The sequence below is a fragment of the Pteropus medius genome, unplaced genomic scaffold, assembly GCF_902729225.1.
Source record: "Pteropus medius unplaced genomic scaffold, Ma_sr-lr_union100, whole genome shotgun sequence".
Taxonomy (NCBI): domain Eukaryota; kingdom Metazoa; phylum Chordata; class Mammalia; order Chiroptera; family Pteropodidae; genus Pteropus; species Pteropus medius.
The window spans coordinates 21,071,038-21,096,617 of NW_024354502.1; the positions used below are offsets into that span (position 1 = coordinate 21,071,038).

The 25,580-nt window shown below is 38.3% G+C and overlaps 2 protein-coding genes across 2 annotated transcripts in view; both read left to right on the forward strand.

Annotated features, from left to right (window-relative positions):
* SNX31 (sorting nexin 31) overlaps positions 1 to 595 on the forward strand; it is a 55,299-nt gene extending 54,704 nt beyond the window's left edge. Inside the window, exon 14 of the mRNA XM_039853537.1 lies at positions 13 to 595. Within this exon, the coding sequence (XP_039709471.1) occupies positions 13 to 105 (93 nt within the window). The 3' untranslated portion in view covers positions 106 to 595. The remainder of the gene's footprint in view (positions 1 to 12) is intronic.
* Positions 596 to 10,669: 10,074 nt separating this feature from the next.
* Positions 10,670 to 25,580, forward strand: part of ANKRD46 (ankyrin repeat domain 46) — a 29,443-nt gene continuing 14,532 nt past the window's right edge. The window contains exon 1 of the mRNA XM_039853528.1: positions 10,670 to 10,800. The gene's annotated coding sequence lies outside the window, so the exon portion shown is untranslated. The remainder of the gene's footprint in view (positions 10,801 to 25,580) is intronic.

A 25,580-nucleotide genomic window follows, 5' to 3' on the forward strand; every position in this document is an offset into this window, starting at 1 on the left:
ACTTCACAACAGAAACACTATTCTAGCTTTCTATCAAGAAAAAGCAAGATTAAGATAGCTGAAGCTGACTGCGTTTCGGAGACCATAAAGGAAGAAGGTCTTTGAAGAGAAAGTCTCACTTTTTAAAATGTCCTCCAAGGCTGTCTTGACAGTGAAAGAGATTAGGGGTTGAAAGTGGGCTTCCTACCATCAATGAAAGATATTTGACCCCTTCCCATTTTTGTGACTTTAAGATGGACCATATTCATCAAGACTACTGCAAAACTTTGTTTATCTCAAGATTTAAAAAATTTTATTTTTAAATAAATTTATGTTTATTTTCAAGGACTCATAAATGACAATTGGCAAATCTGAATCAATCATATGAAACTCATTCTCCCCCTCTACCCTCCAAATAGATGTTTACCTAGCTTCATGAAGTCTTTTATATGTTCTGGTTATTGTACCGGTGAAAGGCTCAGTATAAGACAGAATAAATGCATTTAAGGTTAAGTTCTAAAGACAACTCATCAGCTGAGGAAAGTGTGACTCTAAGAAATGGAATCATTGAAAAAGAAATCTAGACGTTATGCATCCATCCACTGGAGCAAGGAGGGGATGATTTGTTTCCTTATGTAATTCTGAGCCTACCAATATGGATGTACTCAAAGGAATAGGCTGCGTGATTCTCTATTTCTCCACTGGTGTAATTCTGTCCTTAGAATAGTGAATTCAGTTCAGTAATCATCATGCTATTTTGAATATTTTTATTTCTAAAAGCTATGCACTTGATATCAGATACCTTATTAGTTTCTTAGCTTTAAAAAATAAGTATACTTTTTCACTCGACTTTTCCTTATTCTAATTCAGTTTATCATGATAATTAATGTAATTATATATAGAATTAAGGCTGTAGTAAGAGAGAAGGGCAGAAGAATCTATGTAATGTAATTAGGCAAAGTGCATTATTCTAATGTTCTTTTCTAACTGGGTTGTGTAACTATTTAATAAATATAAAATATATTCTAGTGACTAGTTTACTGATGAAAACTTTATAAATGATCTTTTCGAAGTATAGAATCTATTGAAGTTCTATAGTATTTGTAAAGCAATGCCTCTAGCCATAACTTCTAGTGTCATAAAGTTTTATATTTATATTTTAGGCTATAGTAGGGAATTTTGGCAGAAAGGATCATAAACATCCCAAATCATCCACGGTACTACATTAATGGGTTAGATGAAAATGGAAGCTTGTCTACTATTTTGCCAAAAAAAAAAGAATAGTTAAGATCTATTTATTTTTAATAGCAAAAACCTACACTGTGTAAGAGACTGTTGTAGATACCACAAATGCAAAGAGAATTTGTATTTGGGTGAGGAGACATATATATTAGGTTGAACTATATGCCATTGCTGTTATGCAGGTCAGAAATAGTTGAATGTTGTCAATTTGATCTGTTTCAACTTGATACATAAGAGCAAGTAATCCCAGAGAGCATGTGCTAGGTGCGCAATGCATAGTATGGACCTGTGTGTCAAAGGCAGTTGGGGGGCCGTCAAGAAGGCCCAAGGGGAAGCGGGACTTTGAAGAAAGAGTAGAACCATGTGGAGGTAGAGATGGGGGCACACACGAAAAAGGAAAGGATAAACACGGATGGGAGAGTGAGCACAGCGTTTGGGAAATGATCAGCAAACCTGCTTCGTGCTAACGAAGTTTTAGGTTGAGGGAGTAGTTAAGAGATATGATGCTAAGAAGAATGGAGATCAGTACATATGCAGACGCAAATGTAGCATCCCTATAATATAAGTAGAGTGGTTTATCTCTTATTCGAGGATGGCAAAAACAACATTATATTTGTTAGTTTTTTTAAGGCATCGAGATTTTCATTCATATATATCCGAATATGAGAAGAAAAATACAGGTGATGAAATGCATTCACCGTATATTCTGTAAAGAATAAAGGAACTGGGATAGTAGAAAACAAAATTCAAACTTACTTTGTAAAATGACACATTCTTTAGCAGTTCTATGAGAGAAGAAGAGGCTGTTAGCCCTTTGGGGGGTTAGTAGGCCTATCTTTATCGAGAAGTTTGAAAGTTTGAATCACTGCGGGATCAAATCATGTCATTATTGGATAAAAAATCTGAACTCCAGCTGCCAGCATGGCCTTCCCTGCTGCAGCCCCTGAGACAAGTCCCCCAGCACTCCTGGGGGTGATGACCTCACCCTTTGGGTGGTACTACTGTGGCGTGACCTTCCCAATAGTACAGCCACCCAGCACAGGAAACATCAGCCAGCATATGACCTTTTTAAAGGTAGGCAACTCTTGAAATCATTCAACTAACTCCTAAGGGGTGTGACATGAAATTACCAGCATATGCTTTAGCCTATAGATTCCTTCCTCATATACCTGCAAAATGGTCCCCAGTCAGCCAAATTTTTTTCTGATGCATTTACATTCACCAACTTCATTTCTCTTATCACTTCCAGACATGGATCTTTTTTTCTACTGCTGTTCGTATTCCTAAAATAACTGTCATAAGCTCTCTGCCCACAGGCAAACACATTTGAGTTTGAAATTTTCAGAAAAAAATCACAATGAGAATAAAGGGCAGACTGCTTAGGCCCCGAGGTCTGAGCCCTCTTGAGTCCTGTGATGGAAGCCTGTGCAGGCTTTGTCTGAAGAGCTGACATGCTCGCTAAAGCCAAGTCTCAGTCTAGGTGAGTATATGGTGAGCTTACTGCTTGCACACATCCCTGTATGGGCAATTAGGACTCAAATTTTATGTTAAATATGTAAGTGAGAAATTTAGTTCATCCTCAAAGTGAAGTTGCGAATCACTAAGTGATCTTAATTTGTGGAAAACCAAATAGGTTCCAAGCCTCAGTGAGAAGATAGTGGCTAAAGTGATCCTAAATACAAAACGAAAGAAAAATCAGCAGTGGAGGCCACTCTGCTTCTCCAGATGCGTCCTGGTCATCCCTCCTCTCGGAGTTTGTGGATAGCGGTTCACCAGGCCATGGAGGGAGGGCCCGTGTGGACTCGGGATGATGGGAGATGGAGCAGAAAGCACTTCTCTCCATCAAGGTGCTCTCGATCCTGTCATCAGTGATCCTAGAAAAAAAGTTAAGACGTTATATGTATTTTGCTGGCCCTTAACACCCCAAAATGAGATGTGCTGAGTTAACTTAGAAAAATTATGGCTAACCAGTAATCCCACGTGAAGTGGCTTTTAATTCTTGTATTTGTACTTTTCTCCCACTTTATTGAAGTATAACTGTACTTCATGTATAAGTTGCTTTATAGTAGCGGTTTGTTGGATTCTTAGAAGTAGTTTGTATAACAATTTTCCAGACAAAAAAAACAATTAGATAGACCTTTAGAAAAAGTACATGGTGAGCTTGGGTCTTTGGTCTAGCCCTAACCCATGTACTTTCTGTAGGGCAAAGTCTTTAGCTAACCATATGAGCTTTGCTTGTGTAATATCTTGGAAGAGGTTAGACATTCAGTTGATTTAAAGGCACTGACCCTAGTCCTTTTACACAGGTCTCTGCACCGACTGTGGTTTCTCTCCCGGGAATGTGGGAACACGGAGTTGGCTGTACTTCCTAATGGGTTTTCCATCTGTCCACACAAGCACACGTTTGATGGGTTCTGCGGTGCAGCAGTTGTCTGAGGCGCTCTGAGCAGCGGGCTAAAACTGGTATGTGTGAGCTGGCTTTGCTGAGCGCATGCACATTCTTATTCTGGCTGGAAACTGGTCCCTGCAGAATTTCTGGGGAGTGCCAATTCTTTGTAACAGGGGGGTCTAACGTGCAGAGGAAGAGATGGTGTAAATATACTGCTTCTGGGTCCTAATCAAGGAAAATTCAGAACTTGATTTTCAGCAGAAAAATTATGAGTAAAACAAGTGAAAGGGCTATTAAACACAGATGTTGCAAAAGTTGGAGAAGGTTCTGTTAAAAAATCAATTAACTGTAGAGTTGATTCCCAGATTTTGCTTTACAATAGGTGGTGGAGCATCCGCTTTCCAGAGACACTAGACCAGCAAGTACACCAGCTTTGCACAGAGGAAATGCAGGCCCACGCCTCAGCACTTGTATGGTACCATGTTAGAGAATATTGTTTATCAAAGTTTATTTTCATGTATCGACTGAATATGCATCATAGTGGTTAAATCTAAGAATCTTACAGGTAACTGGACTTATATCAATTATGTATGTAAGCATTGGTCAGTCTTTTGCAATTAACTATGGCTTCTTTTACCCTTTTTTCCTACCTTATCTCCTCTTTTCCCTTTTCATTTGTCAAAGTTAAAACAGGTGACATGCAGCCTGAGAATCACAATGAAGACAGCTGAGATCTTAGTTAATTCACTGTAGAAAAATCCTAATATCTTACTGCCCTATAGCAAACTCCCTTACCTGGGACTTCAATAAAATTCTGCTGCAAGGTTAATAAAACAAACACAAAAAGCAACTGTCTCCATTCTTTTTAAATGTACCTTGTGAGATCGGAAGATAGACATGTAAAATATATTTTTCAGATTTTTTAAAACTAAAAGCAAGTCTTTTCTGTTTGCCTTAAAACAAATGCATAGCCTAAGCAATTTACATCACTTATCCACTTTTTTCCCCCTATAAAAATGTCAAAAGTATCCTTCCTTGTTGGTGGGGAGTGTTGAGTTCCAAAGTTGTATTAGTCCAGTTATTTACAGAAAATGGTTGTCAGAGTGGAACAGCCTTGGGCTATTTAGGCAACACGATTTTGTCACAGTGGAAATAGAACCACAGGATCAGTGTTTTGAGAGGAGAGTAGAATCGAGGCAAGTTCTGATAAAGTTCACTTCCTGTCATATATTTCAAGCCTGAGGAAGAGATATACTTTGCTTCTATGATTGCCAGGAGTTTGTTTTGAGACTAACATGAGAGTTAAAAATCCCTCTAAGCCTAAAATTTCAGTTCGGCTTGAGCCCCTGGGCTGAGCTAAGTGTGGTTCTAGAATTGAAGCAACTGCTTTAACAACACAGATTGCTGGAATGGGCCAAGCTGCTCATTATCTGGACGGAGCAGACATCCCAGGGCCTCTGGGGATCAGCATGAGCCCTTTTTTAGTGTCTCCTTTGCTGAGACTTAACAAACCCTGAACTGGCAGGGTCTCTAAGGATTGGGAATATTAAAGAGATAGAAAGGAAACTTACAGCCAGAAAGGAATTTAAAAAAATAAGGCAAGGCTGGCTTGGGCTATCAGCTTTCCTCATATTATCTTCTGTTGCCTTTTCTTGTCCACTTCTGAGAAAATTTATAAATCTATTGGCTTCTCGAGTTTCTGATGCTTGCTTTGAAGTATAAAATTCACGATCACATATGTGAACATTGTCGTTTCTTATGTACTCTGGAGTTTTTATCGACTTTTTCAATGATATGCAGCAGTGTTCTTTGGAAGATCATTTCTTGAGTGCTTTCGAACCCAAGTCCTCACATGGTCCTCCACTCCAAGTAAGATATTTCTTTCACTTGCCTAATAGCTTCTATCTCATTACTCAGCGAGTTTGTGATCTGGTGGTCACAGGCATAACTTCTCACCACAGAGCCCCTGTAATCCAGATGCCCAGAGATAAGGGAATCAAGACAGTCTGATTTATGTGTAGGCTGTTCATGGACTCAGACTATGAAGGGAACTTGGAAATGATGCATGAAATTTTTCTAAAATCTTTCGACATACTTAAGAGCGTTTAAGTTCCACAGAGGATGGGAGTCATGATAGTAGAGTGACTGGAATTCTGCCTTGAATCCTGAGCCTGCTTCTGCTTCAAGTTAGCAATGTGAGTTTCAGCAAGTTACCTAACAATACAGCCCTTAGTTTTCTCATCTGAAAAATTAGTTGTAGGAGCCTACACGTGTACTGGATTTCTTTTGCATGTGCGTGCCTACTTGGCTAAGTTAGAACTGGCCTCACCTGTATGGTTCCAGTTTAGAATTAGCCTAAAGAGAACCTTGCATGAGGACTGAGAGACAGCAAGGGAGTGGCATCACTTTCTGAAGGTCTTTTCACAATCGGATACAGTGGCATGCAAATGCAAGGTGTCCACAGTTTCCAGTTTGTCCTTGTCCCTCTGCACTCCAAATTCAGCTTTTCTTTTTGCCTGCTGACCCGCAGAGCCCGGGCCCACCACCAGACACTGGCAGGGGACTCGCAGAAACAGCAGCTGCACAGAGGCAATGACTTGCACGGATCCCTCCAAGAGCTCTTCCTTAGTGGTCCCATTTCAGTGGCACCCAAGCCATGCCTGGCTTCCTCGAATCCTCAGGCCAACCAGTTTGTGACTTTTTATCTTTTCCCAACATCCCTTTCCAAACCTTCACTTTATGGACTCCTCCCGCGATTGCATGAGGTGGAATGCCTTCAATAAATCCTTTGTTCTGTACCACGGTAGTTATGCTTCCCTGACAGCCCAGCCTCTCATCAGTCATCCTTAAAGGCTTTGAAAGCAATACATTTGCTTAAAACTTTGCAAGTTATTCTCGTAGATCAGTTACTTAACTTTTGGAAGGGAAGGTTAATCGGCTAGGCACAGTATGTGTATCTGTCACGTACATTATCTTGTCTAATATCTGTGTGAAAATCTGTGTGGGTCTGGCACGTGTGGGTAACTGCAAAGAACAACAACAAATGGGTGTTACAAAGAGGAGCCAAGCTTTTCTTTCCAGGGGTCCAACTATTAGTAACTCCAGAAATTCAAGGAGATCTAAGATGTTTACTTTTACTTTTCGGAGATCCTTTTCTGAAAGTTTTGCTTAAATTCTTAATTTCTAGAAGAAAATATGATCCTCCTGTTGTGTCCAGAATAACCAGACCCAACTTGAGTGCTCTTAACCAGGAGACAGTTTATTAGCCGGCGGCTGTCCTTGCAAAGGAGCAGCCTCGAAATGCCAAGATACAAGGTTTTTAAGCCCCAAATCCCATTCCTCATTCTGTCTTAAACACAAAGGTCCATCTTTCTCCTATTCACTACCTGTCAACCCACTGGTCAGGTGTGCAAGCGGGAAGTACAGAAGCAGAAAGCTTGTGTTAGAATGTTATGTTCCTATGGGTGATTGCCTATGTTCCCATGGACAATAGCCAGTGTTCCCATGGGCGATGGCCAAACAGTAATTTTCAGCTTATATACAACTGATTATTTTTCATGCCACGCAAGCAAGCAGGGTTACACAGGCTAAAATTGGCAGTTAGCGTATGAGCTCATTGTTACAAGTTTCATGATTAACAGAATGTGGTTAGAGGTTCCAGAAACTAGGCCTAAGTTATAGACTTCTTTTGTCCAGTTTCAGGTTTTAATTATTCTTTAACCCTTTCATATTTCAGCGGGCTATTACACTCCTACCTTTCAAATTTTTTCCTTAGTTGTGCAAATACAATGCCTAGTGCACAGACACACTTCATATTTTTTTTTCTGTAGTTTAAATGTTTAAACTGTTGGGGAATTGAAATGAATCTAACTCTAGTGTAGATAAATATATGCTACTTGTCTCATATCCTGTGATGTGTTCATGGTTATGCCTTGAGAACCCACAGTGTTTTAAAAACACCTGATTCGTGGTAGCTGATGTGGGGTGGAACACCTGTGGAAAACACCTTCGGGAGCATGTCTCCCTCTGATGGTCATTCATTAGTACTACAAAACAAAAACAAAAAACAAAATGCCTTCTGGACTATAACGACAGCTCAAAAACAAGAAGAAATGCCTCTTCCTTTGTAGGTACAGTGTGTTTTTTAAGTACCTCTTCATTTGAACATATTTCTTTTCTGCAGAGACAACTGCTTACACTGGGATGGTTGCTAGATCACTTCAGGCCTCTTCTGATAAGCATTCAATTATGTATTTGAAAGTCTTTTCTGCATTTTCTAAGACTGGATATATAATCTATGTAGAAAAAACTCTTCTTTTCCTTAAACACAAGAAAACCTCCCAAAAGAAAAATCCTACCCCAAACAAATGTTTTCTGTCATCTATTCATTCATTTGCTCATTTAGTCGTATCTAATACAATGGATCTCAGCCCTGGCTGCACACTAGAATTCCCTGAGCAGCTTTGAAAAATATTGATATTGGGCCATACTTCCAAACTATTTTTACTTGGTCTTGACTAGCGTGGGGGTTGGTATTTTTAAGCTCCTGTGGTGATTGTAATGGGGGTTGGTATTTTTAAGCTCCTGTGGTGATTGTAATGTGCTGCCAGGGTTGAGAACTACTAAGCTAATATTTCTAAGCACCTACTATGTGCTGTTCATTGTGGTAGTGCTAAGGATCTAATGGTAGGGATACAACTTGGCTGCACTGAACTTCTGACAGCACCATTTCCAAGCCACCATACCACCCCCTCTGCCTGAAACTTCACTTATTCATTGCATAATTAACTCCTCATCCTTTGCGTCTCAGATGAAATATCTCTTATGCAAACTGCCCTTCCATTTAAATTAGTTCCCATATTTGGGGACATTGTTTGCCCTCACAGCATCTCTCCTCTTTTCCTTCATAACACTTTCCCCAGTTATAATTATAGGTATTCCTTCCTGGGGAACTCTAACAATCAGAACTCAGTACCAAATAGATTTTGGTAATGAGGAAGAAGAGGCAAATTTACCTGAAGGGAATGGAGTTTAAGCTGCAGGCCACTTGTAGTGGTTCAAATAACCTACCCTCAAAGATCTGCATATTGTAATCCCCAGAACCTGTGACCATGTTACCTTGCAAGGTAAAAAGGAATTTGCAGATATGATTAAGTGAAAAACCTTGAGATGGAGAGAATATTCTGTATTATGCAAGTGTGTCAAATGTAATCCAAGGGTTCTTATATGGAGGCGGCAGGGTGGGTGTCAAAGTTAGAGAAGATGCGAGGATGGAAGCAGAGGTCAAAGGGATGAGAAGATGCTACCCTGCTGGTTTTAAAAATGAAGGAAGGGGTCAGGAGGCAAAGAATGTGTGCAACCTTTAGAAGCTGGAGAAGGCAAGGAAATGGAGGCTCCCTAGAACCTCCAGAAGGAATGCAGCCCTGCCTAACTTTGATTTTAGCCCAGCGAAACTGATTTGGGACTTCTAACCTCCTAACCTATAAGAGAATTAATTACTATTGTTTTAAGTCTTTTAGTCTGTGGTAATTTGTTACCATGATAATAGGGAATACAGCCTCCCCTTGTACAGCCCCCTTCTGAGATCCTGGAGGGGACTCTGGAAGTGTGTTCACATGTTAAATGTTTCTGTAAAGCTTGCAAAATTAAAATATTTCACTACGATTGATTAAAGCTGCTGTCCCTTTGCAAACTTCCCAAGGCTCTTTTCTCCTCTGATTGAGTAGCACTGAGTGGCTACAGATATTTTCAGGCTCTGGCTAAGGAGAGATGTAGTTGAAGATACTTTAGTTTGTGTTTAATGGTATAAGTACCTGTGGTTCATGGTCACTTCCATGCAGCATTAAGTTATTGCTGGAGTGTGGGAATGGCTTCCGTGAATACTCCTTATGCCCACTGTGCTAAAGTCCCAAGATGTGGTGACATGAAGGAGTCACAGACTATGTAGCATGCAATCCATTCCCTTAATCTCATTGGAGAAAAAAGCTGTCCATATATTCCTACATTTTTCAGATCAAATAAAGCAGTAATTCATGACGACGGAGAGATAACATTTGAATAGAAGTAATGAATAGGCTCTCAGATTGTTTGCTAAACCAATTAATGAAGAAGAGTGAATCATATGAAAACACTGGGAAAAGGTTGAAATTCTTTTCTGATTTGACATAATTTACAGGCATCAAAGAAAATATTATAAACTCAACACACAATCACAAGGACATCCATGACAAATTGGTTAATAAATGTCATCCGTTTGAAGAGTATTTAATATTTGCGATTAGTCACTGCACTAATCACAAACCACTGCACTAATCAGAAAATGTTAAATGCCCTGAAATCTTATAATTCTTATGTGAAAGAAATTTGATAGAGGTTTTCTCAAATTTGACAATAATCGTAAACATTTACATGACATTTCCAAGAACAGACTGAGTAATCGCCCTTGAATGGATGGTCATGTGACATTCTAGAAGGTGGCTTGGTTGGATAGTATGCTAGGATTCAGAGGAGCAATGATCACTGCGCAGAGGAAGTCTTGGCTGTAGGATCAGAGATGGTAAACAAAAAAAATTTGCGGTAAATGAACTTACTACCACCCACATCACCAACCATATTACTAGTACATATGTATGTTACACTTAGTCTGGAGAATTCTAAAAAGTGGGATGTAAATATTCAAACCTTTTTTGAAAAAACAAAAACAAAAAAAGAAACTCAGGGTCACATTTTAGTTAGAGCGGTCATTCATTAGTTGCTAATACAGTTTGGGTTATAGAGAAGACTTACCTACTGGCCAGCAACTATTAATTAATAAAACTGTCTTTGCCTTTGAAGCCTTCATTTAGCTGAGTGGGTGCGTGTACATATAGAAAAGGGCGCGAAAAATGCAAAATACTCCTGGACTCAGATCGGAGAAAACTCAGGTTGTCTTCCCCTTCTGCCCTGCCGCAGTTTGGGTACTTTGCGGTATTCAGAGCCGGCTGGCTAACTCCGACTTTCCGATTCGAGCAGGCCGAGCCGCCGTGCGGGCAGCCCGCCTCCAGGGGGCGCGCCGGCCGCTGCGGCGCGAGGCCGCTCTGGCCCAGTTGGGGCTCAGCGTGGCTCTGTGGCCGGCCTGTCGCCCCCGCGCGTCGTCGCCGCGGCTGCCGGGAAGGTGCAGCAGCTGGCATCTCTGCTCGACTGGGTCGAAGGTACCTGGGACGGGGCCTGTGGACACTTGCAGGGCAGAAGCCACTGACATTTCCCCCGCTGGCCCCCGAAGCACCGGAGAGCCCGGCCCGCGGCCTGGCCCGGGGCTGTGAGGGGCGAGGCCGCACGGCCTTCGCGCACCTACGCGGCGGCCGGAGGGAGCCGGGCGGGTCGTCGCGGATCCGGGCAGGGGCTGTGCTGCTCGTGAGGGCTGGGAATGGCCTGCGAGGCGTCTTGTTTGCTTTTGCGTGTCGTGGCTGTGGTTGTGCGCGCGAGAGTGTAACCATAGATTTGCCCGCCCCGGCGGGCGAGATGGGCTGGGTGCGCTCGCGGTTAATCGGGAGGTGTGATGTCCGAGCCGAAGCCATAGCCCGCCTCTAGTCATCAGGCCTGACGAACCGTGTGCTTTTGTCGCATTAGCACAGAGTACGTGGCCGATTATAAGGAACTCGCAGTCTAGGCGTAAACGCTGTTGAGATGTAAGCGAACTGCGGGAATGGCACCAGGCTCCCGGGGTGCCTGCGTTCAAAGGCAGCACTCGCCCGTTAGAATTGCAGGTTATTTACTCCCCAGGTTTTCCGACACAGTGCTCTGCCTGGAGAAAAAGACATTTATTTTTCAAAACGTTCCACAATTTCAGAATATAAACATAATGAGGTAAAGAATATACCGTTGAATAAGCAACGCTTCTCATTCCTTGAAAAATGGTGGTACCAAGGTGGTATCAAGGAAAAATGGTGGTACCTAGCTTGAGCTGTAATATCAGTGATGTAGGGATTACGTTATGGTAGTAGCTATCTTCAGTGCTTACTATATGTCAGACATTGTGCTGAATGTTTTAAATACCTGGTAACTTTATTTAATCTTAAAGCAATCCTGTGAGGTGCCATTTTCATTTTACAGATAAAAAAATTGAGGCACAAAGTCTAAATTTGTTCAAGGTCACACAGCTAGCAGAGTGTGAACTTTGAGCCTCCTCTCCCTTACACCAGTGTCCCTGCTTCTGTTAATGATCCAGGCGTGTTACTATAAGATATTTTTGTTTGTTTGTTTATTTGATTTGTAGCGCGAACTGACTTCTGGCTATATGCAATAGCCGTATACCAACTCCTTTTTAGTTTTTAGTTTAAAAGGAGTTTAATGAGAAAAAATGTTTGCTCATTAAGGATTATAATGATAATGAAGTTAAACTTTGGACTAGCGCCCTCACGACTCTAATACAGTTTCATTTGTAATATAGATGGGTTTATTTGGTTGTAAACAAGCTTCATTTCTTTATTTGTGTTTCAATACCAGTTTTAATGAGTTTACTTTGCCTTTGCAATATTTTGACAGTAGTGCTGAAATGAAAAATTTTTCGATGACAGTACGTTAATATTTTACAAGATGTGACGGCATTGGAGAGAGTAAAGAGAAGGAATGAAGAGATTTTTTTGGCATGTTTTTTAGAGCAAATTGAGTTACTATGGAAGATAAAAATTTCACAATTTTTATCAGTGTCGGAGAGAAATCATATTTCCTGTTGTGGAAAGAGGTCGGATATTATAGTGTCCTAAATCTGTTGGCCTTATCACAAGTTGAGAATTTGCATATTCAAAAAAAAAAAAAAAGTTGGAATGTTCAGCATCTGTATACCAAATGTATTTTGAGTGCCTTCCACGTCTAGGCACTCTTCTGGGCTCTCGGGATGCAGGCGTGAACAACATAGAACAAAATCTTTGTCCTCTTGGCGCTAACAACATTCCACTGGAGGAAGATGGGGTTGAAGATGAAAAACAAAATAATTTTTACAAATTAAAATATATCCAGTCAGATGGTAAAAGTTGCTAAGAAGAAAAATAAAGCAGTGAAGGGAGATAGGGAACACCAGGGATGGAGCAGATGCGATTTTAAAGTAAGGCACAGTGTCATGGAGAAGACTCTCGAGCAAAACCTGAAGAGTGCAGGATAGCCATGCAGCGGCCTCAGGGAGGAGTACATCTAGAGCAGAGGCAACTGCAAAAGCCCAGAAACTGCCAGTCTTAGTGGGGACTGGCAGCGAGGTCAGAAGATTTGAGCAGAGTAAGGGATGGAAGGGTGGGGTCTGAGAGCTAACTGGTCTTGGTAAAGACTTTGGCTTTTACTCTGAACGAAGAAGGTGGTTGGAGGGTTTTGAGGGGAAGAGTTAGAGGATTTGACTTAATATTTTTAAAGGCTTAGTCTTGCTGCTGCATTTAGAATCAGCTGTCGAGGCAAGGATGGAAACAGGGAGACCAGTTAAGAGGTTGATTTAGTAATCCAGGTGAGAGGTGATTGGGGTTTAGGACTAGGTGGCAGCAATAAGTAGTAAGAAGCAGTCATTTTATATAGCTGACAGGATTTGCTGATGGATTGGATGTAGAGTATGAGAGCAAAAGAGTGAAGCATGACTTCGAGGCCTTTGGCCCGAGCTGTTGGGAGGATGGAGTTGCTGTTTACTGAGATGAGGAAGATTTGAGGGAGGAGAGGTATGGAGGGATGGCTGGAGCAAGAATTAAGAATTTCATTTTAGACATGTCAGGCTTGAGATGCCTGTTCACGTGGGGTTATATGAGGCTGGAGTTCAAGGAAAAGTTCCAATAGACGTATGAAAAGATGTTCAATATCACTAGGAAGTTGCAAATTAAACCATAACGTGATTTCACCTTACACCTGTTAGAATGGCTGTCATCAATACATCAAACAAGTGTTGACGAGCATGTGGAGGAAAGGGAACCCACGTGCACTGTTGGTAGGATTGCAAATTGGTGTAGCCACTATGGAAAACAGTATGGAGGTTCCTCACAAAATTTAAAATAGAACTACTTTAAGACCCAGCAATTACACTTCAGGGTATTTATCCAAAGAAATGCAAAGCCCTAATTCAAAAAGATATATGCACCCCTATGTTCATTGCGGCATTATTTACAGTAACCAAGATATAGTAGCAACCTAAGTGCCCATCAGTAGACAATTGGATGAGGAAGTAGTATGTATATACAATGGATAGATGGACCTAGAGAGTATTATTCTAAGTGAAATAAGTCAGAGAAAGTCAAAGACCATAGGATCTCACTTATATGTGGAATCTAAAAAAAAAACAAATAAAACAGAAACAGACTTATAGAGAGAACAAACTGATGGTCGCCAGAGGGGAGAGGAGTTCCAGGGCTGAGAAAGGTGAAGGGATTAAGAAGTATAAATTGGTAGTTATAAAATAGTTGCAGGGATATAAAATACAGCATGGGAATATAGTCAATAATATTGTAATATTTTTATTAATTATTTGTCCATCACCTCACATAGTTACTTTTGTGCATGGCGAGAATACTTAAGATCTACTTAGCAAATTTCAGGTATACCACGTAGTAGTATTAACTCTAATCACCATGCTGTACATTAGATCCTTGGAGCTTACTCATCTTATAATTGAAAGTTTGTACACTTTGACCAACATCTGCCCATTTCTCTTACCCCTCAGTCCCTGGCAACCACTGTTCTACTTTGTGGTTCTATGAGTTAGACTTTTTTTTAGATTCCACATATAAGTGAGACCATACAGTGTTTGTCTTTCTGTGTCTGGCTTATTTCACTTAGCATAATGACCTCCAGGTTCATCCACATCACTGCAAATGGCAGTGTTTCCTTTTTATGCCTGAATATTATTCCATTTTACATATATACCATATTTTCTTTATTATTTATCTATTGATAGACACTGAGGTTGTTTGCATATCTTGACTATTGTGAGTAATACTGCAACGAACATGGAAATCTTTTTGATTTCCTTTCCTTTGGATATGCAGGGGAAACTTGTTCTTTTTTTTTTTTCCTTTCAGTGCAGTGCTGTCTTGTTTTTATGAAGTTTCTCTTTGTTCACTAGGATTGTTAGCACTTCCTCTAAAGCAGTGTTTTAGAAACCTTAATTAATTTAACCTCCGACTTATTCATCTCTTATAGCTTGTCCAGTTTGTCGACATATAATTGTAGTAGTCTCTTATGATCTTTTGTATTTCTGTAGTATCAGTTGTAACTTCTCTTTCAATTCTGATTTTACTTATTTGAGCCTTCTCTTTTTTTCTTGGTTAGTCTATCTAAACATTTGTCATAGATACAGAGAACAGATGGATGGTTACCACAGAGGCTGGAAGTTGGGAGGCGAGCGAGAGAGCAGAAGGGGTGAAAAGAGTCGATTGTATGTGGTGGTGAATGCATAGTACCTAGACTTTTAGGAGACTTTGTAGAGTATACAGATGTTGAATTATAATGTTGTATACCTGAAACTTATATAATAAAAAAAAAAAAAGTCCTGAGTATGACATCGTTAGAACAGTTTTATCTAGGCATTTTAACTTTGGTGGCATTTTTAGTCCTAATGCCAGTCAGTTTTTCCAATAGCCAGATGGCGCTGCTTCTTTCATTTAAGTGTCTCTCAGCCACTTCTCCATTTTTTGGCTGTATTTTCCTTGTTCACTATTATACTGACTTCTTTCTTGAAAACAAAAACTGGTATTTGACTATAAAAGAGCTTTCTCATGGCAAGCTTATTTTTATCTCACTCGTTTATTCAGAGTATTCTTTCGACCTGTTCTTGAGGCTATCTCCTTGGTCAGTTCCTTGAATTGACCCAGCTCTCATTCAGTGTCCAATGTCCTGCGCTATTTGTTCCATTTAAATATGAGATTTCTTAGGCCTTAATTCAGCTGCTCCTTGAAGAGTTAGATATCATTGCACCCACCTTTGACCTTTGTCTTTTGCTGAAACATGTAACATAAGCAATATTTTTTTTCTTCTTAGGCAGAAGTGACAGGTACATATAACAGTAGGTATCAAGTAGTAAGGACCACTTTAAGTTCTTTGTCATTTAAATATTTGGCTCTAAGTAACAGAAAACCTATTTTAAACTGTCTTAATTAAAAGGGGACTTTATTGGTACTGTATTTGGAAAGTCCAGAGTTAGTATGAGGTTCAGATGAGGTTTAATCTCGGCGTGGCTCTGTTCTCTTTCTGCCTCACTGTGTGCTTCCTGTGTGTATGTGTACATGCACCCATATATGTATGAAATACATGTCAAAATGATGAAAGCAACTTTAGATGTCATGTTTATACCATAGTTTTAGGAAAAAAAGAATGTATTGCTCAAGCATTTCAAGCAAGGAGTCTTATTGAACTGGTTATATATCCATGTCTAAATAAACCACTATAGCTAGGGGAATATAATGTGTTAAATGGCTTAAAATAATCAGGACTGACCCTTTCATAGCATATAGGCAGCAAAGCATGATAGTGTTGGGTACTAATGGGACAGAAAAATGTAGGATTGACTTCTAGGTAGACAGCCAATCATGTCCATTACAGTGGCACTAGGCATCTGAGAGAATGAAAAATACATAGTTGGTTTTAGATCAAAATGGGACATTTAGTTCATGTTTTAGTATATGGCAATAATTAATAAAATGTAAAAAGTGAAAACCAAAAGTATGTAGTCAGAACAATAAATAAGCTAAACATCTCTATACAATGGCACAAAATGATAAATGGAGCTATAGCTATTCCAGAAATGGGTAGTGGTGACTGAGAATGTTGAGTTTGCAAGATAATGAAGAGTAAACGTGCTCCACACAGGACAGAAGACAGGAGTAAGGTTACAGCTGAAAGTCAAGGCCATGGTTAGATACCCTAAGCATAAAAGGAGGCCTAATAAAACTGCCCTTGACTGTTGCCAGAATCTAATGGCATAAAGAAACTGGACCTAGCACAGTGGGAGGGCACAGACAGTTTCCTAGTCAGAAACTGAACCAAACTTTGGCTCAGTGACTGGATCTGAGTAATAACCCCATTATCACTTAGAGACAAGAGTTTAAACTTACCTTGTATAAGACCTGGTTCTGAACTGCACTCCCAGGTGGCAGGGCCAAGGAACTGTATGAGGGAGTAAGCATAGCGGGAGGAGGAATGGAGAACAAAAACAATTCTCTCTCCCAAAATAAACTTGCAGCAAAAATTCTAAAATGAATATAAAAGGAAAAAAAACCCCATCCAATAATATTAGCATTAGAACATGAATTCAATCCTGGTGTAAATAATTTTAAGAAACCATTTGGCAAACAAAACTTTAAAGTGTCTGTGCTCAAAGAGAAAAAGGACTCACATTTATTAAAAATGAACAGTAAATTATGAAACAAAAAGTAGCAAAAACATTAGATATGAAGAACATTTAGAACTCATAGAAATGAAAAGTACAATTTGAGATTAAGAAAAACAAGTATGATAAACTTGTGGACCCAATCCAGCCAGAGAAGGTAAGTGAAACAGTGATCCCTTTTTGGCACCAGCGACCGGTGCTCCTATGAGAATCTAATGCCTGATGATCTGAGGCGGAGCTGAGGTGGTGGTGCTAGCGCTGGAGCAGATGGAAATACCGATGAAGCTTCACTTACTCGGCGCTCACCTCCTGCTGTGCAGCCCTGATCCTAACAGGCCATGGACTGGTACGGTTGCAACCAGGGGCTTAGGGACCCCTGAATTAGAAGATAGTGCCGAGAACTGCACCTGGAATGTAGCAGAGAAAAGCATTTTTTAAAAGAAAAAGACAAATTGATCCTCGAGTTTCCAAATAACATCTAATAGGAAGATATGGTTGAACAGCAATATTTGAAGAGATATTGAAGAGAATTGTCCAGAATTCAAGAAAGACAGGAGTGCTTAGATTATAAATACACTGAATTCCAAGCAGAGTAAGTAAATCTTCCTAAATAGATCTCAGTGAAACTGTAGAACATTACAGATAAAGTGAAAACTTTGAAACTAAAATCAAAAACAAAAACAAAAAACATCTCTTACATAAGTATAACAATTAAATTGAAACAGACATCTCCCAGCAATAACAGACGCTGGGAAACAGTAGAGCGATAGCTTCAAAGTGCTGAGGAAAAGTAACTGGCAACTACAACCATATAATCAGTAAAGTCAAAAGCCATTTTTAAATATACAAAGACAAAAGAGTTTACCATTCACCAAAAGAAATAAAGGATGAACTTCAGCCAGAGGAGTAAATCCAGAGGCGAGGCATGAGGATTTTTTTTTTTTAAAGAGTGATCTGATTGATAAAATGTCGATATATTTAGTTAATTTTTTTTTTTTTTTTAAGTTTTAGGATTCGGGGTTGGTATTTTTTTAAGATAAAGCTAAAACTATAGACAACATTTATGAAATGTAGTGTTCTGTGGTGGTTATAGCATGTGCTGGGTATTGTGTTCACAATATAATTTCTGGATAATTTTAGACTTTTTATTAGCATGTATGTCAAAAATTTAAAATAAGCCCTTGGAAAAAAATATAATTAATAGTTTTTAAGTTAATACAGAAGAACACGGAGAATATAGAGAAAAATGTAATAATGCAGGAGATGATAGAAAAGCAAAAAAAAAAAATGATAAACAGGAAACATAAAGTAGGATGGTGGAAATAAGTCCAAATAGGTCAGAAATCACATAAATATAAGTTGATTAAATTCACTTGTGGGAAAAAATCTTCAAACAGTTAAAAAGCAGTGTGTTTCTTGCTCTTTACAAGATACACATCTAAAAGCCATACAGAGAGGTTGAAATAAAAAAAAATATCCCCCCCAAATTATAACCATAGAAAGCTAGTATAATAATATCATTAATGTCAAATGTTGAAGAAAGGAACGTTAATGGGAATAAAGAAGCACACCAATAAAAGCAATACTCTTCCAAAAAGCTAGAGCAGTTATGAATAATGTGCACCTAAACAGTCTCAAATGTAACCCCAAATTTCATAGACTTACAGAATGATAAATCCACAATCATGGTGAATAGGAATTTTGACACTATTTTCAGAAACCAGTATATCAGATGGCAAAAAATTAGGATATAGAACATTTTCTCAACAAATTAACGTTTGATCAAACGAATTTATATGTATAATTTAGACTCCTGTCTTCAACTAATAGTTTATACATTCTTTTCAGATACGCATTAAAAGACACCAAAAGAAAGTCTGTAAATTTTGATAAATCCTTGTCCTAGATACCATATTCTTTTACCACAATGCAGATAAATTAGAAATTAACAAAAAGTTTTTCAAGTACCATGTTAGGGTGTTTAAAATGCACTTCTATATAATGTTAAAGAACATCACAGAAATTATATAATATTTAAACAACAATGTAAAATACTATATATGGAAACAAGTGAGGCCAGTTAACTTATTACTTCAATGTAAATTTATAGCTTTAAGCACATTTGTTAAATGTATTAAAAGTAAGTTTAAAGATACAAATCAAGAAGATAAAAAACTGCATATAAAACTTAAAGTAGAAAAAAGAAATGGAACAACAGAAAATAACAAAGGAGAAAGCCGAAGTAGTTGAACAACAAAACTGGTTCTTTAAAAAACTAACAAACTTCTACCAATAATGATCAAGGAAAGAAGAACAAAACAAGCACAAATAACATCAGATACAAAAAAGGAAACAATATAGATATAACATTTGTTAGTCATAAAAGTATATAATGAATAACTAAACTAATAAATTTGATAAGTAAGAAGTTTAAAACAACAGTGATTATTACGTCTGTGGCTCAGGAACTTGAAAGTGACTTAGCTGGGTCATTGTAGCTTCATCTTTCAGACAAGATTTCAGCCGTAACTGCAGTCATCTGAAGGCTTGACCGGTCTGGAGGAATTTTTCCAAGATGGCTTACTCGCACGACTACTGGTAGAAAGCTTCAGTTCCTTGCTGGTCACTGGCAAGAGATCTCCTCAGTTACTCATCACATAGGCTTCTGTATTACTGCTTGGTGTCCTTATGACATGGCAACTGGCTTTCTTCAGAGCCAGCAATCATGAGAGCAAGGGACAGGCTGTACTGTCTTTTCTGACCAAATCTTGGAGGACACTTCTACCATATTCTATTTGTTAGAAATGAATTAGTAAACTCATACTCAAGGGGAAAGGATTTAAACTTCATCTTTTAAAGGGAGGTATATCAAAGAATTTTTAATATTTTTAAAGTATCACACTGTACTTATTTAAGTGATATGATTAATACATGGAAAATTCAAGAGAACCCGTAGGTGTATTACTAGAACTAGTAAGAGTTCAACAAGGTTGTTTAACACAACACACATGCATTAATTTTATTCCCAGTATTAGTAATAACCAAATTAGGACCATAATTAAAAAAACAAAAAACCTAATCATAGCTGAAATAAAAGCAATAAATTATTTTCTTTTTTTTCCTGGCTTTATTGAAATATAATACACAGTTGCACGTATTTACATCATACGATTCAACAAGTTTTTTTTTTTTCAATTATAGTTGGCATACAATAATATATCAGTTTCAATTGTACAGCCTAGTGATTAGAGCTCGGGTGATCACCCCACCAAATCTAGTACCCCTTCTCCCCTTACATATTGATTACAACATTATTAACCATCTTCTCTATGCTACACTCTACATCTCCATGTCTATTCTGCAACTATCCATTTGTACTTCTTACTCTCTTTGCCCATTTTCACCATCCTCCCAAACCCCTCATCTGGTAGCCCTCTAAATATTCTCTGTATCTATGAGTTTATTTCCATTTTTGTTGTTTATTTTGTTCTTTAGATTGCACGTGTATGTGAAATCATGCAATATTTGTCTTTCTCTTTCTGACCCATTTCATTCAGCGTAATACCTCTAGGTCAATCAAGGCAATATCTTTTTCCATCCCCTTCCTTTTAGTCTGTGTGTCTTTTCATCTGAAGTGAGTCTCTTGTAGGCAGCATATGTAGGGGTCTTGTTTTCTTATCCATTCAGCCACTCTATCTTTTGGTTGGAGTACTTTATTCTTTTCCATTTGAGGTACTCGATAGGAACGTAGTTATTACCATTCTTTATTCCTGTTTTTGATACATGTTTTTTCTTCTTAAAGAAGTCCCTCCAACATTTACTGTAATACTGGCTTGGTGGTGATAAATTCCTTTAGCTTATTTTTGTCTGGGAAGCTCTTTATCTGTCCTCTGACTCTAAATGATAGCTTTACTGGATAAAGTATTTTTGGTTGTAGACTCTAGGTTTTTATCACTTTGAATATTTTGTGCCAAGCCCTCCTGTCCTGCATAGTTTCTCTTGAGAAATCAGCTGCCAGTCTTATGGGTGTTCCCTTGTAGGTAACTAATTGCTTTTCTCCTGCTGGTTTTAAGATTCTCTCTTTGTATTTAACCTTTCACATTTTAATTATGATGTGTCTTGGCGTGGGCCTCTGTGGGTTCCTCTTTCTTGGGACTGTCTGAGCTTCCTGGGGTTGTATGTCTGTTTCCTTCACCAGGTGAGGGAAGTTTTCCATCATTATTTCTTCAAATAGCTCTTCAATGTCTTATTTTCCTTCAGGTACCCCTATGACACAATGTTTTTACATTTAATTGTTTCCCGTAGGCTCCTTAAATTATTATTATAGTCTTGGCTTCTTTTTTCTTGCCCTTCTGATTCCCCATCCTCTATATCAGTGGTTCAATCCTCTTCTTTATCCACTCTGTTTTTTTCCATCTAATATACTCTTCATCTCAGATAACCTGTTCTTCATTTCTGACTGATTCCCTTTTATAATTTCCATTTCCATTTTTATGGTTTTTATCTCTTTGTTAAAGTTCTCACTGAGTTCATCTACTTCCCCTAAGTTCATTGAGCATCTTAATAACCATGTTTTGAACTCTGCCTCTGTTAGATTGCTTGACTCCATTATTCCTAGGTCTCTGTTCTGTTCTCTCATATGGTTTCTGCTTCATTGTCTTCCCATTTTGGCTGCCTTTCTGTGTCTGTTTCTATATACTAAGCAAAGCTCCTAAGTCTCCCAGTCTTATTAGCGTGGCTTTGTGTAGTAGGTGTCCAGAGGCACAGTCCTGAGAGGGGTTCAGCTGCAGGCCAAGTTTATCCCCAGCCTCGGCACCTGTGGGCCACCTGTTAAGATTCATTAAGCAGTCCACAGATGCTGTGCTTATAGTTGTCTCAAGAAACTACACCAGAAACTGAGGCTAGCTGCCACCAGTTTGAATCTCCTCTGCTCAGCAAAGAGCACCTGACTCCAAGAATACATTTGGATGTGGCTTGGGTGGGGCCGTGAGTTAGGGGAGGCAGGGTTTCAGGGAATCCTCTGGGCGGAGTAACCTCTGTTATCCAGTTTGATGTCTCAGCTCTGGGGGCGGGCGCTGAGTCTGTGCACTGGGAGAGGGGAGGGCTCAACAGAGGAGCAATAGATAATGCTGGCACTTCTGTCTGGGAGAGATCCTCGCCTCAGGCCCTCCAACAACTCAGTGTCCTCCTGTAAGTCCTTGACCACCCCGCCACCCTCCCTCCACCCCCTACCCAGCCCCAACACAGCCGACCTGGCGCTGGTGCTCAGAGCAAGCGGGTCTGTTACCGTGAAAGTCCACTCACAGACACGGCCCCTTAAGAGGCGTCTGCAGCTACCGCAGCCCCTGTCCCACACTGGGCAGCCTCGTGTCCTTGCCCCATCCTACCTACTCCCATTGCAGGGTGCTTTCTAGTTCTCTCCCTAGTTGTGCTTCTGTTCTTCTAGATTGCAGACGACTTCCCTTGCTGTTTGCTCTGTGTTTCTGTCACAACTTTGATTTGATCACAAGAGAGATGAACAGAGCCTCTATCATCTACACCATTTTGTCCCGTCTCCCGTAATTCTTATATTTTTAAGTCACACCAATGAGCGTCATGTTTGTAGCACTTTAGTTCTATGTAAATGAAATCCGCTAAGATGGGTTCAATGAGCTAAGATTTCGGAATAGGCCTGGAATCATTTAGCTATTAATTTGGTTGGTAAACTCTTTTTTAGGGAAAATTGAACTTCCCAACTCTGAATTTTCACAAATTCAGAGCTAGTGAGAATTATAGTGATAAATAATTGTGAAATTAAAGAGAAACTTCAGTGACTCACGTCTGGCTTTACCTGTTCTAGATGTTAAAGTTGCACTTGAAGCCCAGGTAGCCCACAAGGTGGCACCATTAGGCCATATAAATGAAGTGCTGCTGTAGCTATACAAAACCGATTTAAAAAAATTAAGTTAACATTTTACAGTAGTAATATTTGTACATGAAAGACTTCAAATTGATCTCCAGTGCTTATTTAATGTTTTTATTATATAATTACAAATTATAAACTGGAAACTTCCAATGGGAGGAAATCCCTTGCTAAGAATTTTAAACATGGTAAAAATATACAGTAAAGATTTTGGAAAATACTGAAAGGTATTAGAATAAAGTAAAATATCCAAGAAGACCAATCAGTTTTGATTTATTTTAAGCCATTATCTTTCTAAAAGTTGAATTGTAACTAAATTTTAATAATGGAAACAAATAATAAAGTAATATAAATATTGCAGGAAGTACATATCAGAAATCCATGTTTGGTGTTTTTTTGATTTCCTGATAGAGAAAAAACAATTAAATGTTTTCTAGGTATCCCAATAAGTAACAAACTTGAGAATAGTGAGTCTAGGAATTTAGACACTTCCTATAAAGTAGAAAACATTTCTAAACATTTTATTGTTGTTCTCTCCCACTTTAAAAAATTTGCTTCATGTGAGATGTTTGCAGAGAGTTAATTCAGAATATATGAGCTAGACTGTGAAGTAAGAAACATTTCCAGATATTTATTGGTTTTCTACAGTTTAAAAAGACGTTTATTTTCAGTGAAATGATTGTAAGGGGTTAATTCAAAGGAGTGGACTAGAACTAATGTTTCCCTTTATATAATATTTGATGGAAATTTTTGTTCAACTAGTTTATTATGTAAAAAAGAATCTTACGAAAACAAACTTAGTGCCTTAATTTTTTCACCCATAAAATGAAGATAATGATAATATTTGCCTTATGGAGTTTTTATGAGAATTAAACCAGTTATTACAGGAAAAACAATGCCTAGAGTATAACAACTTAATGTTAAATATTATGTATCTCAGATGTTGCTAAGCAGTTGTTTGCATAGTAATAACAGATATACAAACATTCTTTTTTTTCCTTTTTGTTAAGCTTTGTTCCCTGAAAACCTCTACTAAGTAATACCTGGTTAGCCTACTTTTAATTATTATATGAACTTAAAGATAATGAACTGCCCTTTCTTGAAGTAGCATTCTGTAATTCACACATTTCAAACCCCACCTTTACAGCATTAATAAAGTTTTTATTATGATGTAATTGATAACTTGACAGTGGAATCCCAAAGTTAAGAATTTTAGGCACAGTCAAATTAGACTAAAGTGTTGGAAATATTACAAAATGTGACTTCTCCACAGATTTAGATATAAGGTAAAAATATATCTGTCCATGGTGGACCTAGGTTTATCTAAAAATTACTCATATTGAACATGTATTACGTTTGAGCCTTAGAAGTAAAATTTAGAAGGTTCTACTTATAAATTTCCTTCAAATGTTCCTTGTAGTGTTGGGATATCCTGAAAGGATAGTATTTTCAACTCCTTTTTTTAATTTACTTACTACCACGCTTTCAGAAAGGGGCCTACCACTTCCTTCATTAAGAACTCAAATAAATATTCACATATTTGTCTTTATTTTGGATAGATACCTCAAAGGTTAAAAATTAGAATCCTAGTCATAAGATACATGAGAATTTAATTCCTAGGCCTTTCTAAGACAATCTTCCAAAAAGTAGATAAATAAAGATCCTAAATCCAGCTTAGTTTAAGATGAACTATAGTTTAAGATGAACTGCAAACCAAAATCTTGAAAATGAGCAAAACAAGCATTGCATCAAGATTGCTGTCACAGTAAATGATTCACTCATAAAGAAATGGGACTGGTTCCACAGCCGTACATTATATAGTCAGATCCATTTGTGTCACATCTTTAAAATATGTTGCCTAAGAACCCATTATGGTACTCAAATTTTGACCAAAAATATTATTTTAAAATTCTCATTTTGATTGGCTTAAAATGTCAATGGATTTGAATCCTGTAATAATAGGACAAATACAGGGAAAACTTTTAATGTGCTCAGTTATTCAATAAGAAAATTATGGTACATACAATAGACTAGAACCATTAAAAATTATAATAGAAGACAGGTAACATGGAAGGAAGTTCACAATATAGTAAATAAAAGAGTTTAACAGTATATATAGTATGAATTAAGTATATAAATATAGAGAAAAAACGCTAGAGACCATAACACTGAAATATTAATAATAGTTATTTCTACTTGGTAAGATTATGGGGAACTTATTTTCTTCTCCTTTTTCGTATTTTCTTTAAAAATTTACAGTGACTGTAGAACTAGTCATTAAAAAAATGTTACTTGAAAATCCTATTAACAGTGAACTCAATTGAGTGTACATTCAGCAGAGAATTATTGGATTTTCCTGTGCCTGGATTTCAAGAAATAGTGTGCCAGGCACCATGGAATCTGCCAAGATACACAGATCAGACCCATTTCTTGCCATCTACAGACATGGTCTGGCAGGAATTTTTGCAGACAGTTGTAAACAAGCAACACAACTTTGTATGAACCATTTTCTCCTAATTGTCTTGATAACTGTATAGAGGCTGCATGGCATATTGGAAATATTGGAGACTAAATTTGAAGCCCACTCCGCCACTTACAAGAGTATTGGCATTACTTATTAGCCTCTGAGCCTCGGAAATTAAGACAACTCTATTAGAGAAATATAGCTGCTGAAGGTAAGCAGACTGAAAAAATGTATTAATGTTTTGGGAAGTATTTAACTTGCTGTTGAAATTCTT